The sequence below is a fragment of the Camelina sativa genome, chromosome 15 (assembly GCF_000633955.1).
Source record: "Camelina sativa cultivar DH55 chromosome 15, Cs, whole genome shotgun sequence".
In the NCBI taxonomy this organism is placed as follows: domain Eukaryota; kingdom Viridiplantae; phylum Streptophyta; class Magnoliopsida; order Brassicales; family Brassicaceae; genus Camelina; species Camelina sativa.
The window spans coordinates 6019640-6037373 of NC_025699.1; the positions used below are offsets into that span (position 1 = coordinate 6019640).

The 17734-nt window shown below is 36.4% G+C and overlaps 3 protein-coding genes across 4 annotated transcripts; 2 read left to right on the forward strand and 1 right to left on the reverse strand.

The window, feature by feature from the left end:
* Positions 905-3418, forward strand: LOC104745603. Its single transcript, XM_010466891.2, has 7 exons — positions 905-1378; positions 1523-1609; positions 1695-1952; positions 2064-2228; positions 2312-2365; positions 2463-2609; positions 2696-3418. Exons 1-7 carry the CDS (start codon positions 1202-1204, stop codon positions 3071-3073), a joined length of 1266 nt encoding a protein of 421 aa, XP_010465193.1. The 5' UTR covers positions 905-1201; the 3' UTR covers positions 3074-3418.
* LOC109129072 (arabinogalactan peptide 12) lies at positions 6512-7038 on the forward strand. The gene has a single exon (XM_019236664.1). The coding sequence runs from the start codon at positions 6616-6618 to the stop codon at positions 6796-6798; it is 183 nt and encodes a 60-aa protein (XP_019092209.1). The 5' UTR covers positions 6512-6615; the 3' UTR covers positions 6799-7038.
* Positions 9088-17104, reverse strand: LOC104745604 (MAP3K epsilon protein kinase 1). 2 transcript variants are annotated; one of them, XM_010466892.2, is made up of 24 exons: positions 16815-16874; positions 16502-16636; positions 16347-16367; positions 15987-16060; positions 15818-15908; positions 15662-15745; positions 15428-15529; positions 15141-15272; positions 14895-14966; positions 14685-14788; positions 14451-14550; positions 13933-14304; positions 13223-13555; positions 13100-13144; positions 12769-12948; positions 12564-12647; positions 12190-12287; positions 12026-12109; positions 11147-11883; positions 10674-11053; positions 10395-10529; positions 9883-10289; positions 9630-9744; positions 9088-9530 (listed from the first exon to the last, which is right to left on the reverse strand). In XM_010466892.2, the coding sequence occupies exons 1-24, from the start codon at positions 16872-16874 to the stop codon at positions 9354-9356; spliced, it is 4122 nt and encodes a 1373-aa protein (XP_010465194.1). In that variant the 3' UTR covers positions 9088-9353. The 2 variants fall into 2 exon arrangements, with proteins under 2 accessions (XP_010465194.1, XP_010465195.1); XM_010466893.2 differs by having other exon boundaries at positions 9354-9530; positions 14469-14550; positions 16815-17104.

Below are 17734 nucleotides of genomic sequence, written 5' to 3' on the forward strand. Positions count from 1 at the left end.
TTACCCGAACCGAACCCGAGGAACCGACGATATCTGTTTGAACCCGAGAACACATTTATTCATACATGATATCACATATATTGCCATATTTCCGTTTGCCTTAATCTCCTCTCCTTGAATCCTTGTGAATCTTCTTTACTTTGCATAAACATGTCGAAGTTGCCAATTTTTGTCCGATTTCAAGAATCTTTGGCTTTTATAAACCAAAACTCTCAAATTGGATCTCCAAAACCTAATTCCGCTGTTAGTCTCATCTTTGGGTTCTCCGTTCATAGCAGCTAGACATGCTTTTGCGAGACATGTTTTTCTTTGTTGGGATGTTTAAGTTTCGTTTGCTTTGTTGGGATGTTTAAGATTTTAAGACATGCTTTTCTTTGTTGGGATGCTTATTTTGCGAGACATGGTATGTGTTTGAATTGTTTTGCGAGACATGATATGCTTAGTTTCATTTGTTTAAGATTTCATGTTATGCAGTTTCATTTGTTTTTCGGGTTATTCGGGTTTTTTTGGGTACATTTCAGGTTTTTGTGGGTACTTTGGATATGTTTGAGTAGGTACTATCCATAACCGAATTTATTTTGGATACATTACAGGTTTTTTAAAATCATTACCCAAATAACTCGAACCTGACCCCGACCCGAAATTATATGAACACCTGCTCGGATCCTATATTCGTAAACTCGAAAAACCCGAACCTAAATTACCCGAACCTGACCCTGACCCGAACACCCAAATGGCCAGGCCTAGATGGTGTGTTATGGATAAAAATTGTTAAACAAAGAAAAGAAAATCAAAAGTAAACTAAAGTGCTATTGACCAAATAAGTAGGCCAAATCTGTAATTAACTAATTAATCATGTTATTAACTAATTGGAGCGAGAAAGTGAAAAGAGAGAGAGAGCTTCCACTAGCTATCTCTCATTCAAAGCAGGGGGAAGAGAGAGAATTGAGAAAGTTTGGATTTTGATATGTATGGTTGGATTTTTCTGAGACCCACCACCACCTCCCCAAAGCTTGTTGTCTGTCCCCACGAACGAACTACATTATTATTGTTTCCTTTGAACTTCTTCTCTCGTTAGGGTTTAGTCTTCTTTCTTTCTCTGTTTTACATTGGCTCTTGAGCTATTCTTATAGCTTAGTAGGCCTTTGTGTGTGTGTGAATCTCACCGAAAGCGAAGTTCTTTTGGGGGTTTATTGCGAGAATGGGAGCTCTGCATTTTAGGTTGGTGAAATTGAATAGAGGTTTCTTTGTGTGTTTATGGCTGTGTGGGATGCTCTCACTGTCCTGCGCAGCAGCGAGGTATGGCGCTTCAAGGCAGAAGTTTGAGGTGAAGAAGCACTTGAATAGACTGAACAAACCTGCTGTGAAGAGCATTCAGGTTCAAAATCTCTATCTTTTTTTTTTTTTTTTACTAGTTTGTGTGTTGTCTCTGCTTTTTTGAGTTTGATGAGAAAATGATGGGAATCTGAGTGGGAAGAGTTCTTATAGTTACTTTGCTCTTCTTTCTTTGTGGTTAAAACAGAGCCCAGATGGAGATATAATCGACTGTGTTCCTATCTCAAAGCAGCCAGCTTTTGACCACCCTTTCCTCAAAGATCACAAGATTCAGGTTCTGTGGATTTAAAAAAGATTTGGATAACTTTCTTGAGATGTTTTGTTTCAGTTGCTTATTTTTGGTTACTTGTTCTATTCAGATGAGGCCTAGTTACCACCCTGAAGGGCTATTTGATGACAATAAGGTATCTGCAAAACCAAAGGGGAAAGAAACTCACATCCCTCAGTTGTGGCACCGGTATGGCAAATGTTCTGAAGGAACCATTCCCATGAGAAGGACAAGGGAAGATGATGTGTTGAGAGCAAGTTCAGTTAAAAGATACGGCAAGAAGAAGCGTAGAACTGTTCCTCTTCCTAAATCTGCTGAACCTGACCTCATCAACCAAAATGGTCATCAGGTGAGGGATTATCAGAATCTGCTTCATTTGTTTTTGACACTTTTTAGACTGGTCTGAGGCATTTTGTTGTAACTAAGTTTTCGTTTCTTGAACCTTTTGAATGAGATTTAGCACGCCATAGCTTATGTGGAAGGAGATAGGTATTACGGAGCTAAGGCGACTTTGAATGTGTGGGAGCCAAAGATACAGAACACAAATGAATTCAGCTTGTCGCAGATATGGCTTTTGGGTGGTTCCTTTGGACAAGATCTTAACAGCATTGAAGCTGGTTGGCAGGTAAAGACATTGTCATCATTTGTAGATGTGAAGATGACTTGTGCAATTTGTTTGCTTATTTTGATTTCTTTTGCTTACTACAGGTGAGTCCGGATCTGTATGGAGACAATAACACAAGACTCTTCACTTATTGGACTGTAAGATTTCAAAACTCCCTCTGAATTAAATACTTTTGGTGTATGTATCAAATATATAGCATGATGTTCTTATGTTGCTCAATCTTTCTTCTTGCAGAGTGATGCCTATCAAGCTACTGGTTGCTACAATCTTCTCTGCTCAGGTTTTATTCAAATCAACAGTGACATAGCAATGGGAGCAAGCATCTCACCAGTCTCTGGATATCGTAATTCCCAGTACGATATCAGTATTCTAATCTGGAAGGTACTTTTGTCATAACTGCAATCTTTTGTTCTCTAAATAAAAGTTAAAGCCTTGAGGCTGAATGTATTATGTTTAACATGTCACAGGATCCAAAGGAGGGACACTGGTGGATGCAATTTGGGAATGGGTATGTTTTGGGATATTGGCCATCATTTCTTTTCTCCTACCTAACAGAGAGTGCATCAATGATCGAATGGGGAGGAGAAGTTGTGAACACGCAGTCAGATGGTCACCACACTTGGACACAGATGGGAAGCGGTCATTTCCCAGAAGAAGGTTTCAGCAAAGCAAGTTACTTTCGAAACATCCAAGTCGTTGATGGATCCAACAACCTCAAAGCACCAAAAGGACTTGGGACATTCACCGAGAAATCTAACTGTTATGATGTTCAAACCGGAAGCAACGATGACTGGGGACATTACTTCTACTACGGTGGACCCGGTAAGAACAAGAACTGCCCATAACCTAGGCATGTGTGTAGTGTTGTACTCAACTTTTTATCTCTCTTTCAGTCTTGTGAAATCCCTCCTTGTGTAGTATTAGGCTGTAGTAAAAAAACCAACTAGTGATAGTCTGTGTAAGCTCTCTAGGTGATGGGGAAGTTTTGAGTATTTGTCTGGTTATTAACGTTATGATAAGGTGTTTGTTTGTAGATGGGGGGAAATAGTAGGTGTGACTTTAAGTTTCTTAAAAGCTCAAAGAAACTTCAGCCCTTAGTATAATTTCACATTGTCTCTACTTTGTATGTCTCCCTCTTTGATCACTCATTCTCATTCTCTTTGATCACTCGTTCTCTTATGTTTCTCTTTGATTATTGAATCGCCTCTTAATGCTTTGTGTTTGCGTCCAATTCTCTTGGTCTCAACTCTCAACACTGAAAAACAAAAATGTCAATTGAGTTGTAGCTTAGTTAAACAAAGAAGTTGATCCTCCATATTGTAAAGCTTTGATCTTTCTTCAAATTCATACAACTAACTGAATCACTCTTCTATCACATAGCACTACTACACTCTCTACCTTATACTACCAACAACAAGAATGGGGGAATCCAGAGACAAAAACATTGCTTTTGAAATGAATAAAAAGCATCGAAAGAAATAACACTTGGAGTTGGAAAGGAACTTGTTTCAATTGTATATGATAATGGTAGCTTTACATGGCTAAAGAACTAAGGCCGTAAGACGATAGATCATAAGTGCACAAAGGTGGTAAAATCCATAAAGGCTTTTGTTTATATTTTTTACAACCACACACAATCTTGTGATATCAATATACACATCATCATAGAAACATTAACATTTAACAGTCTCAATTCTTTGATATAAACATCTCAAATTCATGTGGGCTAAGATAATTTTATACGTGGGCTTGTCAAAGCACAATATTATTCTCCAAAAATTGGCCTCTAAAAGCTTTTATTAGCATATACATGTCTTCTTGTTTTTCTTAATAACCACAACAAAAATGAAAAATCCATAACTATATCTTTTTACTCTTTTCATGTTATTTTAAAATATTGACCAATTTTTCACTTTCAAAGTAATGCATCTTCTCGTTTAATTATTTCAGCCAAACTGATCTTACAGCAAACTGCAACATAAACAAAATTCTGTATGACAGTCAATGAACTTCATGGTATCCTCCATGATATCAGACATTTTGTTGCTTCCTTCCCTTACTGTTTGTTTAAGTTTATCCCTCGTTCGGCAAATGTTTTGGCCGACGAGCTTTCAAAGAGTGCCCTTGCTACTCTGCCTGTAACCTCCCCAAGAGGTGAAACTCTATCTGCCTAATTTCTATTAATATACAAGTGTTGACCAAAAAAAAGAAAAAAAACAAAAAAACAAAATTCTGTATAATAAGTATGATTCTGGAATTGTCATTTTCTACATAAATCTTTGGTGCTCAATAAAATGTTTGATCTGCTACATAAATCTTCTCAAAATGTAAAAGGAACAAAGTCTTAAAAGTCTTAAATACCAAACATAAATAGACTGATTTTTTTCTTTTCTTTTAAGTCAATCGAAAAAAAACAATTAAATTCGAATTCCACCAACGGTTCATTTTCAAAGTAAAAATAAAGTGAACGATAACATTGTTAAAGTTTGTAATCATCATCATGGACAGGTCGCTAAAGTTTTTTATATACTACAAAAACTATAATGAAAGAGACTCCAAGAAAACATTTTCTTTTAAAATTTTAATCAAAGATAACAGTATATTTCAAGGTTCCTTATTCTATTATTCAAACTAAAATACAGTTTCTATCCAGCATTTTATGAACATTTATATAGTGTAAATATATAAAGCACAATAATGAAATAATAAAAGAGCTACTCATTTTGTTTTAGAACTTGGGAAAAAACAACAATTAGTTTCATCGGTTGGGGGGCCACATTGTAGTGAAACCCCATGCTTATAATAATGCATGTTTGGGGTATTCAAGCTTTCCAGGCTAGTTTCTCCACTGTTTTAATGAATACTAAAAAACAAATATATAAGCCGTTTCAATATCTAACACTGTACTAATGATTTTTTAAACAAACAAATGGCCGACATATATATAAAATACAACAATACAAATAAAATTTAACAGGTGTGAAAAAGGATCTTAGGAAAGGGGGGTGGTTGGTCATTTTCATAGTTTGGTATGATATGAAATTGTGAACGTTGGGGAAAGCAGTATCATTGGTTTCAACGAAAACAAAACTCTAGAGGCTAAAACGGCTAATTGATCCTTGTGTTACGCAATCGACTTTAGAACTCCCATCAGAAATTACAAAACCCACAAAGGAAATATACAAAAAGCCAAAAGATTAATAAGTTCTTGAATCTCATCTCAATCTAGGTATTGAGTGTTCATATGAATCTTTAGATTCACGAATCATTAGTCAACAACATAAGGATACCCATTTCTTACTAAACTATTCTTTTCCAGAAACAGAACTAATTTTTAAACGTGGAGATCATACATACGTAGTACATATATCATAAATCTAAAGCTTGAAACAATGTATTATGTAAACAAATGTTATGCAAGTAAATAATTATAATTTGGAACACGTACATTACATTTTATATTGTTTACCAGTTGTATTTTAAACTATATTAGAATTTTTAATCATATTCATATTAGAGGAAGATCAAATTTGAATGTAGAATGTTAAAGACATCTTCTAGAATCTAAAAACACACTAAAGCAAAAAAAAAAATATCCCCACACGAAGGCTACACGCAGTTTACGTATATTCAAAGCAATATTTTGGTCTAATCTACCGTATGAACTTAGAATCAAAATGTTAATTTGTTTACTATATCTACAATAAAAACATAGAATAAGACATTTTAGTCATGAATGAGTCGTGAGGCTGTAAAGAAAAAACAGAGTAGTTGAGAAAAACAACAATGTAGTTTGGGCCAAGAGACAGCCAATCTCTGCCAGCTGTTTTAAACTGTTTGGGACAACCTGTTTTGTTTCTTTCTTATTCAAGAATCATGATACCCAATTTCTACTCACTTTTTTACATATCGATAAATAATTTCGAAAAATTATTCAAAATCCTATAATTAGATAGTTAAATCAACGGAAGCTAGTTTATATACATTTTATATAGAACAAAAATATTGATGTAGAAAAAACAATAGAAACACTAATTTGGTTGAGTCGGTGTCTATAATCTCCCTTCACAGTTCACACCAATAAGTCCATTAATTTCGCAATTACTTTTTAAGACATCCATTAAACTACACATAATTGTTAGAAAAAATGTTTTTTTTTCTTTGCTGTAATTCAGATACCTTTTCCTTTACTAAAAAGTTAAGTGAATGAAAATATATTTTTATAGAGACGTCTCTAGAAACAACATTCTCACAATTGGCTTATAAATACCCTTTCAAAACAAGTCACAACTCATCATTCGCATCAAAGAGAAGAACAAAACAACCCTCTCCCTCTCATAATATATTCTAATTCTAAATATCTTTCAAGTGTAAAAAGAGGAGAGAAATGGAGTCAATGAAGATGAACCTTATGGTGGTGTTGATGGTGGCTATTGTGGCTTTCTCCGCAGTAGGAAAGGCGGCAGCGCAGACTGAGGCTCCGGCTCCAAGTCCTACTTCTGATGCAGCTATGTTCGTCCCAGCATTGTTTGCATCTGTTGTTGCTTTGGCATCAGGGTTTCTCTTCTAAACCAAAAGTCTCTCTATACATTCCATAGAATTATAGGGTTCTTTAATTTGTTTTTTGCCATTTTACTTCGGTTTATTTGATCGCCATGAGCTTCATGTTATTGTTTTTAATATTTGGACTACCATATATAGCAGTATTTTATAAGTTTTAATTTAGCCTTCGGGTTTTATTATTGTAATTGCTTGGGTGTTTGTGCGTGCATATGTTTCATAATTAATACGATATCTGTTTATGGGTTCATTATTTTGTTGAGGTAACATACAGAATGACCACACAAAATTGTTTAAACCTCATATGTATCAGCGAGTGGTACGTTATGATGAAAATGTTCCGATGAGCTGTGAAATTTTGGAAGGTTGTGTAGTGGTATCGTTCAAATATGTGTGGTAATTATCATCAATATTATCAAGACCATGAAAAAACTTTGTAGCTACAGAGGAACTAGCTTTCCCACAAAATCCAAACAAACTTAAGAAAAATGTGGGCACAGCAACAAAGCTCCAAAGTGAGGCAAGAAGGAGAAGAATATATATATGTGGCAACCTTAATTGCATCAAACATGCATTTAAACTCAAAAGTGAAAAAATCAAAAAATAGATGTTTACGCATTCCGTTTCACATAGTAAAGGGCTAAGTTTAGCCAATACTAATTGATACAACTAGTGGAAATTAGTGTCAAGGCCTATCATGTCAAACTTTATTACACTAGCTATGTTTAAGACCAGCCCAACATAACCCACCCATTACTTAAGTACTAATAAACAAAAGTTTTTTTGTTATTCTTTTAGGGTATGGGATGGTATCAGACAAGAACATGTTAAGCCATGTGAGATGCATAGAGGCAAAGTGGTCAGCAGCAAGAATGGGACCATAACCTTAGCTTTTTTAGTTCATGCATGCCTTCTTTTTTTTTCCCTGTCTTTGATGTAAGTCCTAAAAAAATTTGTAAGTGGCCGCCACATTTTTTTCATTTGATCAATTTCCTCTTTCTTTCCAGAAAGTAGTTCTCTATATTCCATTAACTAGAAAAATATTTGTTTTCTTCATATTTATGCCTTTACGGCCTGCGAAACAAAAGAACAATGGATGATGACACACAATATATCTTATGGAAACCAATCAATCATATATCTTAAGCCAACGCTAAAGATGAATACAACTTTTCTTTTGATTGGCTGTATTGTACACATGTAACTTAACACATAAGATATTGTGAACAGCCCTAGCCTATACTATATAATAGTAGGTCTCAATTATTATTATTTTTATTTTGTGTGCTTTTCAATATATACTAGTATAATTTTAGATAAAACAAAAAGTAAAATTTTTGCGTATGGATCTTTGTTACATATGATATAAATTTCGACTAAAACTTTCATAGTTTCATGATTCATCAAACAAACATTGAAAGTTGAAACAGTGAAACATGAGTCCTGTCCGATTATAATTGATGGTAATGTACAACAGTAGAAGCAACGTAAAACAACTTACAAACCGTATATGAGAATAATGGTCCGTAACAGCGTGGTTGGTCACACAATAATGGGCCAAAACAAAAGGCCTAAGGCCCATAAAATAGAGTCAACGACGCGGATGACCTAGCGCGAGACGTATATATAAATAAGGTGTTCAACTACAAACCCTAATTAACAGCTACCCTTTCTTTTTCCTTCGATTCAGTTGATTTTTATGAAAATTGTTTTCGTCTTTCGTTCTTGTTCTTAAAATCAAATTTGAGGTATAAGATGGTGCAGTGATGATGGGTATAAATCTCGTTAATCTGATTTTTTTACTGAAGAGATTAACTTCCCAACCATTCATTATATATCTGAGCACCTCTTTTTACTCATCTTTTTTTTTTTTTTTTTTCAATCTATGTTTTGAATTATATATCGCACATAGTTCTTCTTCGAAAGCCTTTAGATTCGCTCTAAGCGTGGTTTCGAGGATTTTATTTGTGCGTATATTAAAAAATGATCTTATCTGCTCGAGTAATCTCTCTGTTATGTGTTAACAACTATAGAGTTATGCTCCAATGTTTTATGATCACATTTGCTTTTTTTTTTTTCTCCAAAAAACTGTATACTGTGTTCTTTCGAGGAATGTTTTAAACGAACGAGATTGAACTGGGAAGATACGAATGAATGGAACTTGCAATTCTGAAACCAATGCTACCCAATGAACAAAAGATGAACTTGCAAACAATTTTGATTTGAGGCAGTAATATAATCACAGATTCTAATAACTAGTTCAACTCTCTCAGTGCAACTACGTGCATAGAACTTCATATCAATTAACACGTTAAAAATAATCCACTAAAGAAAACTTTTGAGGTGGAAACACCATATTACAAAACCACAAGTGTTGGCATCTCTCGATGGACTAAAAAAACACACACTAGAAGAGGGCCACACTACTAAATAAAACAATTACAAATCTTGCAAGTTTGTAAAAAATGGAAGAGACGAGAAGAAGAGATATTCACTTTCTTCTTGGAAAAAAATGGGAGTAAATTTTATACAGTCCCCAAGGTATAGAAGTTTTGGTATTTGGACTCACAGTACCGTGTTAATGTGAAGTGCTTTGAGGAGAGATGTTGCCATTTGCTTCACCAGAACTTGGCCTCCTGAACGTTGTCCATCACGTCGTTCTTCTATCAGATTCTTCAGTTTTTGAGGCAGGTCGTTCTCTACGATCAGCTGTTTTGGCCGTGGATGATGCTCGTATACAGCCTGTTTCATATGATCACCCAAACCAAAGCACTCAACAACATGCGTTACACACTTATTAGATAAAAATATGCCTATTCATTCAGTGATTGATATGATTACCTTGATAAGTTTTAGGAGGTTGAGTCGAGCAATTGCATCTTGGTGGTCTAGCCTTGAGATGAGTAACGGAGTCAATCCATTTACGGCTAATGTCGTATTGATCCGATATGATTTCCTATAAATTCAAGAAGGAGAAGGATTAGACTATATAAGTGGGCAACTTCGCTTTGCTTCTAACTGCTGCTTTATTTCTCTCGTATCAGAACATTTTGGAAAGATTGATAACTCTGTTGAAAAGGGGAGAGGTACATACGTGATTATCTTCAAGAATGGCTCCAAAATGTGCACAAAATGTCTCTCTGGGCAGCTCTGGAAGAAGTTAACTAATCTCTCAATTGCATCTTTCTTGAGCAACGCCTGCTCCACCTTGCGGGTGTCATTGTCTTGCGCCAAGCAAACAGCGATTGAATCTAAGGCTATTACGGACCAATATTCATCATCGAGTAAACTCAGGTAAACATCCAGACCGCCATGTGCACGTAACTGCTCCCTTGAATTCCGAGATGCATGCGCCATATCACAAAGTAAGGGCAATGCATATTGTTTTAGTGGAGAATCAGACATGATGAAAAGCATCAAGTGTGGAATGATTCCATTTTCAGCCGCTTGTTCCTGCCTCCTCTTGTTTATCTTGCACAGGTTGAATAGTGCACTAAGCACCTACATAAATTAAAGTTTTATTAATCCAAGCTTCAATCTTTAAAATCAGAGAAGAGGTTGTAACCAACCGGCCAAAGCTATCTTTATGAAAGTCAAGAAAGTAACCTCATGATGAATCTGATAAACAAGATGCCCATCCTTAAGCTCAAGGTTGGGGATCAAATGCTTAATAGCATCCGCACGCTGCAGGTTCTCCAAACAATTTGGATCAGTGGATAGATGATTGGTGCACTCCAGTATCTGGAAAATGAAAGACATAGTAAGCATGCGACTTGAAGATCTTCAAAATCAAGCATTCAAGCTCGGCCACAGAGAAAACAGATATATCATAGGAAAGCACCTTCGGAAAGAAAAAGAAATAAAACTTCATAGTATTTCAAGTACCTTTAACAGAATAGGAGGTTCGACACGGTTGAACATCTGGAAAAGACGACTGAGTAAGCTTTGGCTGCACATGTATGACTTTACTGTCGTATCAGCTCGAGCAAATTCAAGAAGCAGGTCCGCCACTTTCTCTAAGTATTCCCTAGCGACATCTGCACTCAGCGTAGAGACCATATGGGCAAGTAAACCAGATGATGTGGCACTTCCAGGTCTAGCATTTAAGACACCCGAACCTGACAATACTCCAGATGCTGTCTGAGATGCAATCCCAGACGTCGAAGCAACTCCTTCAGCAGCCAGAACCTTCTTTGTCATTGTTTTACCAGCATATCTAGGCGTAGTATCTAGATTTCCATTTTCCTTTCCACGTCCAGAGACCTCTGAAGAAACGATGTAATGATAAGGCTTAAACAAAAAATCATATCTGCCTAAAATTTGAACATTCTTGCTAACTATAAAACTTTGAAACTTACCTGCAAATTCAGCCATCAGAAAATCGAGGTCTCCGTTGGTTTTCTTTTCATTTGATCCATGCAAAAGAGGAAGCCTACTTTCATGTCTCTCAATGCCAGTGATGTGCTTAACATAATCCAGTTGACCAGAATAATGTCTTGAAGGGGGTTCTTTCTCCAACAAGCTAAGCAAAGGTCGAACTTGTTCTGTTTGAGTAACAGGAAAACCATTAGAGGCACCATCTGCCAGCTTCTGAAGCTTGTCTGTTGATGTCCTATTGGCGGAGAGAGATAGTCGATGCTGTTGTCTAACATCTTCTGTGCCAGACGTTGAAGCATCTGGGGTAACACTGCTTAGTCTAGGCCTATCGCCATCTGGGTGCAAGGCATCTGGTTGATGGACATCTGATCTTTGAGAATTTGAAGTTGAAGCATGAGAAGGCTCTTCACCACCCCCATGCCTAGTTTTCAATACATCAGGCTGATCAATCATACTGAGTGAAGTCTCATGCTGAGTAAAAATAGGATTGTTAGGATCAAGTTGACCAGAGCGCACTCGTGGAGCTTGACCATCCACAATCAGTGCGCCCCCTGATATAGAAGCCAGCCGAGTTGCCTCATTCAAGCTATAAAGAGTGTTGATTAGCCTCAGAAGAATTCCATTCTTAGCAGCTATACGGCAGAAATCATTTCTTGGGGTGGATCTTTTGAGTTTGAATATCTGCCACATCCCGTCAATAGCCAAGTGAACCATCTCCCTGAACAGAAAAACTCAAATCAGTAGAATCTCGTAGCAAAAAGGATCAGAACTGATTAAAGAGAGGAGAGCTAAGTCAATAACTGGTCAGCTATTGTTCAAAGTAGTCCAGACACCATAAGGAGATGATAAACAGTGCCTACCTGTATTTGGCATAATCTGCTTCAAGAAATCCCACCAAAACGGGTATTCCACGGCAAGCTATGAACATTTGCAACGTTAAGGAGCTGCAAAGAAGCTAGCAAATCAACTTTATGACATACCAAAAATGAAGAAGCAAAATAATAAATATCTGATGACTATTAACCTTGACTGACAAAGCTGTTGCAAGAAGTAAGCTGCTTCCTTACGAATTTCTCGAGAACGATCCCTCTCAGGACCAGCAAAACTCATTACAACAGGAATCTGCCATTTCACTTGGAATAATCAATTTACGTGGGATTTTTGGCCACATCAAAGCAAAACACAGATTTGACTATTTGAAAACGAAAACATAAGTCCTGAGATAAAGACACCATGGATACACTACAATCCTACTATTTTCCAAAAATTTTGTTAAATTTCTAAATAGAAAACGAAGACACACGCCTTTGATAAAACAAATTGGCCATATCCACCAACCATACCACGGAACTACTGGTGATCCACTAATTCAGTAACTAAACTGAAAGCGAGACTTACAAGTCCAACAAGACAAGCATTTTCTTGGAAGTCAGTGTTATCTTTAATAATTTCGTTTATCAGCTGCAGCACGGCACATATTACCTAAAAACACCATAACATATTCACAATCACAAGCCAGTCAGTATTCACATCGAACTGAAAAATAATGATATGATGAAGGACCAAAAAATAAATATTCTCGCTTGATTACAAATAAACATACTCGAGATTTAGGAACATCGAGTAGATCCATTAAAGGCAGGAAGCCATGCTGAGTCACTAATACTGCTTTCTGCTCAGGTCTCTGACGAAACATAGTTACAAGTTTCTGACAAGAAGATACAATTGCATCTTCTGACTCGTCAGGCCTTAAGGAGCTGACCAATCTGGTGAACTCGACTGCCTACAAAAATTTAACCAATAAATACTATGATTTGGATTCGCTAAAAACAGAGTAAAGAAGCAACAGTATTCTTTCAACACTGGACTGCAATAGCAAAATACAAAATGCCGAAAGAATGCCAAAAATATCAGGATATAGTTTTGCAGAATACCTGCAGAGGAAAAAGGTTCTCCGCGGGCACTTTTTCATCAAAAACCTGAGAAACAAGATATGGAAATATTTTAGCAGTATCCTACTAGAAATACCAAACCTGCATACTTGAGACAGTTCATACCAAGCCATCAATGTCAATAACATCATCTTTCAAAACACCCATCATTAAGCGAAAAAGATCACCACCATCATTTGAATGCCCCGTTTCCCCCTCCATTTGCTTCTGAGCAATTGTAGCCCTCAATTTTGTTGCCAGATCATTCTTTCCACCATCTGCGACAGGAGAATCACCTTGGTTGATATTTGATGTAGGCATCGATGTTGAGGCTTCATTTGGTTTTCCCTCAGGAACTTTATCCAATGGATGAAACAAATCATGCAAAGAAGCATCCCCCGGTGGATCACTAAATCGAGCCAGTTCATTCCCACCAAGACTAGATGGAGTCTTCACAGCCTTCAAGATAGAAATAACAAGCAAAACAAGTTTTCAGCTCAGTATAAAGAAAGAAACATTTGTCTTGAAATAGAGCATTTAGTCTGACACCTCATTCAACAAAGTAATAGAAAGTATTGCAAAAAGAACATAATCTTGTAAATAATTAGACCAAGGCCCAAAGACAAACAAAACCTGTCTCACTATAAAAGCCTCTATGCATGTAGGTGTAAAATTCGCCAAAAAAAATTATATAACACAATTACAACACCAGTAAACTGTTTTGTTTATCACTGAAGAACTTATCAACTCAACAACAAAAGTACGATAGACTGCCTTTTGATTACCACATTATATAAGAAACTGTAAGACAATAATGACGTAACAGCACAACTAACCTTTCGAATCCCACGATCTTCGCCTTTTAAGCCAGAACTATGTGATGTCTGGTCCACTTGGATGGAACATTCTTTTCCAACTTGCTTGTTTTTTCTGGCTTCAGAAGCTTCGGTTTCAAGATTTCCAGCTGTTTCATCATGTTCAGATTTCCCATGTACATCTTGAGATGTCCCCTTAGCATCCGAAGGAATACTTAAAGCACCAGACTGAAGAGAAGATTTCTCACTGACCGAACGTGTAGGAACTTTATCTGACATAACATCATCGTCTGAATTATCCGTTCCATCTTCACCTAGATCACTAGGTGTAGGCTGATCTTTCTCGGACCTAAAACTCGCCACCCCTACCAGAGGTAATTTGCTTTTTGAGTCCTGGACAAGAAAATACTGTATCAGTAGCTTTAGAAAATTCATCACCAGCTTTTATGTGTTCTCCTTTTCATATCTCAACTCTTTATGACTTTATCTGCCATCTTCAAAAGATTGATCGATGGTAAACTAGAGCTAAGGAATCTTACAGTTTCTGACATCCCCACCTTTTCTGCTGAAAGGCTTTCAGCTACATCTTGGTTACCTTCATCATCCTTCTCCGAACTTGCAGCGGGGTCCTTCATATATCTGCAAAGGATGAAGAACCCAAGGACATTACAGGTTCAGTGAATGCAAGGAACACTAGTGCGTCCTCTATGATGGGATATATAATAATGTGATATATTTTTTCATAAGTTAAAGTTAAGTCTACGGGTTCTTACTTGATGGTGCCACTATGCCGAAGTGATGACTGCAATGCTCGTCTAGAATTTCGTATCCAAGGGTGAGAGAGCAGTGTCTTTGCATCAGGCCTCTGCCTGGAATCCTGTAATATACAAGATATAAATCGGATATACATACAGGATATAAAATAAATCAAATTGTCTAGGTTAAAGAGGTAGGTTAATAAACACCATCGCAGAAAAGTATACCTTCTTGAAGCACTGTCGTAGAAAGTCTGTAATATCTGGAGAAAGACTATCCGGGATAGGAGGGTTATCATCCTGAAACGAAACCAGAAAAGGCAATAGTTTGTTACTTCTGGCAATCAGTTTGTGCATTTTTTTTCACGAGAGACGTGTTTTACAACATGGAGAATAAGGAAAAAAAAAGGGGAAGGAAGAGACATCTAAATTTTATTGACTTAGAAGCAAACTAATAAAAACGTTGTCAAATACCTGAACAATACGAAAGAGAGCTGGCATGGGTTGCAGATCATAGTAAGGAGGTACACATGTCAGAAGTTCGATAACAGTGCATCCAACGCTCCAAATGTCCGAAGCTGCACAAACTCCCGACATTTCAATAACCTGTAACAGAAGTTGGGCTTTCATCACTGCGCACATAACTAGGTAAGAGTTCTTTAAAACAAAACCAACAACAAAGCAATTTTCAAAAATTGAAAAAATGAAAGCTAACCTATACAGAACATGGTGATAACAAAAATATCTAATCAAAGGTGTACCTCAGGAGCCATCCAGTAAGGAGTTCCAACCACTGAGTGAGTGTTAACATCAGCCTCGTTAAGTTTAGTGGCAACTCCAAAGTCAGCAAGCTTAACAAGACCCTGAAGTGTGATGTAGTCAAGTATCTATGAAAGGGGGATAAAAAGCCTAAAAGAATCTTATGCATCCTAGAGATCTTGAAACAAAAACACACTGAATACAAGCATGAGAATAGATAATACAGAAAAACCCACCTCCTTTGTCGTCAAAATATTTGCACCTTTGATATCTCGGTGTATGACACCCTGCTCGTGTAGATATACTAAACCTTCCAAGACCTGTAATCATTAGTTAGTAAATAATGCACTGAAATTTGAAAACTTAACTGATTTAGAAAGATTAAAACAGACCTGAGCAATGTAAACAGCCACCAACGATTCCGGGAAAGGTCCGAATTTATTTGGTTTAATAATGTTTGCAAGAGAGCCATTCTCAACGTACCTGCAAACAAATATGATTAAACTTGAGGTCCCAGTCCAGAGTAGAACAAAATAAACACAAAGGCTAACTAGTACTCACTCCAAAATAATGTGAAGGTGAGTCTTTGTCTTCGAAGACCCAAGATACTTGACAATGTTTTTATGGTTCAAGTTCTGCAATGAAAAATCATCTTAGAAGACATAGAGAAGGACAGCATCGTAACAGCATAACCCTTAATGTGAAGAAGCCAAAGTTCAGAAGGTGATTGGTTTAACGTAAGTTGATGGAAAGTTAAACATCAGGATCCCAACTTTGTATACAAATGTCCAGAATTCAGAAAGCAGGATCAAGCTCTACATGGGATAGGACAAAATACATATGCATTCCAGTCCTAGTCAATGCTAAAACTAAAGAATGTGTAATGGATAAAGATTGTGGGATATTGAAGAAAGAAGGTACCTTCAACAAGTCAATTTCTTGCTGGAGAAAAAAAATCATCCAAAAAGCCAAGAATCACCCACATGTATAAAACCAGGATTCAGTAAGCATAGCAGTGGTAACGGTATGAGAGACGACAAATAACGAAGATAGATAAAAAAAGAAGAAGAACAAACCATAATGGTGTTAAGATCCTCTTGAACAATATTTTCCAAAGAGACTTGTTTAATAGCCACAAAGTCTCCATTCTCCAAGTCTAACCCTTTATAAACTCGACCGTAAGCTCCTTTACCAATTTCATCTCCCAGCATCTATACCCTCAAAATATCAACACTTAATTAAAAAAAAAAACCACTAGACTTGAAGCAAAAATTTCAAAGATTTTAGCGTTCCAATTTCAAATTGCTAACATCCAAAGGAGACCCATTGAAAAATTAAAAAAAAAAAACCCAGGAAAAATTGCGGAAGAAGAAGAAGAAGAAAGCTCACATATTTGTTGTCGAGAGTCTTTGATTTGTGGAACTGAGATGACGTCATTTGCCGCGCCATCTCTTACTTCTCGTCTTCTTCTTCTTCTTCCTCGGAAACAAAAAAAAAATGCAGCGAAGCGAACAGAACACAAAATTGCTCCTCCGAGAAAACAGATCCAGAGAAAGGAAAATAATAATTAGGGTTTTTAATATCTGAAGAAAAAAAATTGAAGGATCGAAGTTCGAACTGATGAAAGATCAGAGATTGCCAGCTCTATTACAGTAGTGTAAATTTCTATATAAAAAAAAAAACCCAAAAAAAAAGAAAAAGGAAAGAAACAACAGAACTAAAAGTTTTGGGTCATAAATGAACTAACTGTAATACCCCAAGGATATTTATGTTAATTTTTACTTATGCGGCTGTATTCTTCTTTATTATGGGGGGGCCGTAACATTTCTTTGTTTATGATTTCACCCCTATATTTCCTGATTTGTAGCATTTTGTCCTAATTACCGCTATTTAAGAAAAGCGGTCCATCAAGAATTTTAATGCTCTTCTTTAACTGCTGGTGTCAATTTTAATTAATTGTGTTTAAATCAAGGTGGTTAGTATTCATTAATGTATTTATCAACACTTTTAAACATTTTGTTAATCATTTTCTCTATTGTAGGAGGAGCTAGGATAACCGGATATTTATGGCCAATCAACTACTAATTGTTTCATAATATTTCACATCTGTGCATTGTAGCAAGGTTGGTTGGTCTCAGGCTCTCAGCTATTTAGTGTACATATGATATAATCATCTGGATTCCAATATGATTGCTCTATATATTTGTGGTTGATTTATTGCAAAATCTAAAATAGTTTGTCAAGGTTGGTTTATTCATTCGTAGCTAATTTACGAATAGTTCTTTTTCTATTCGAACCGGAAATCTAGT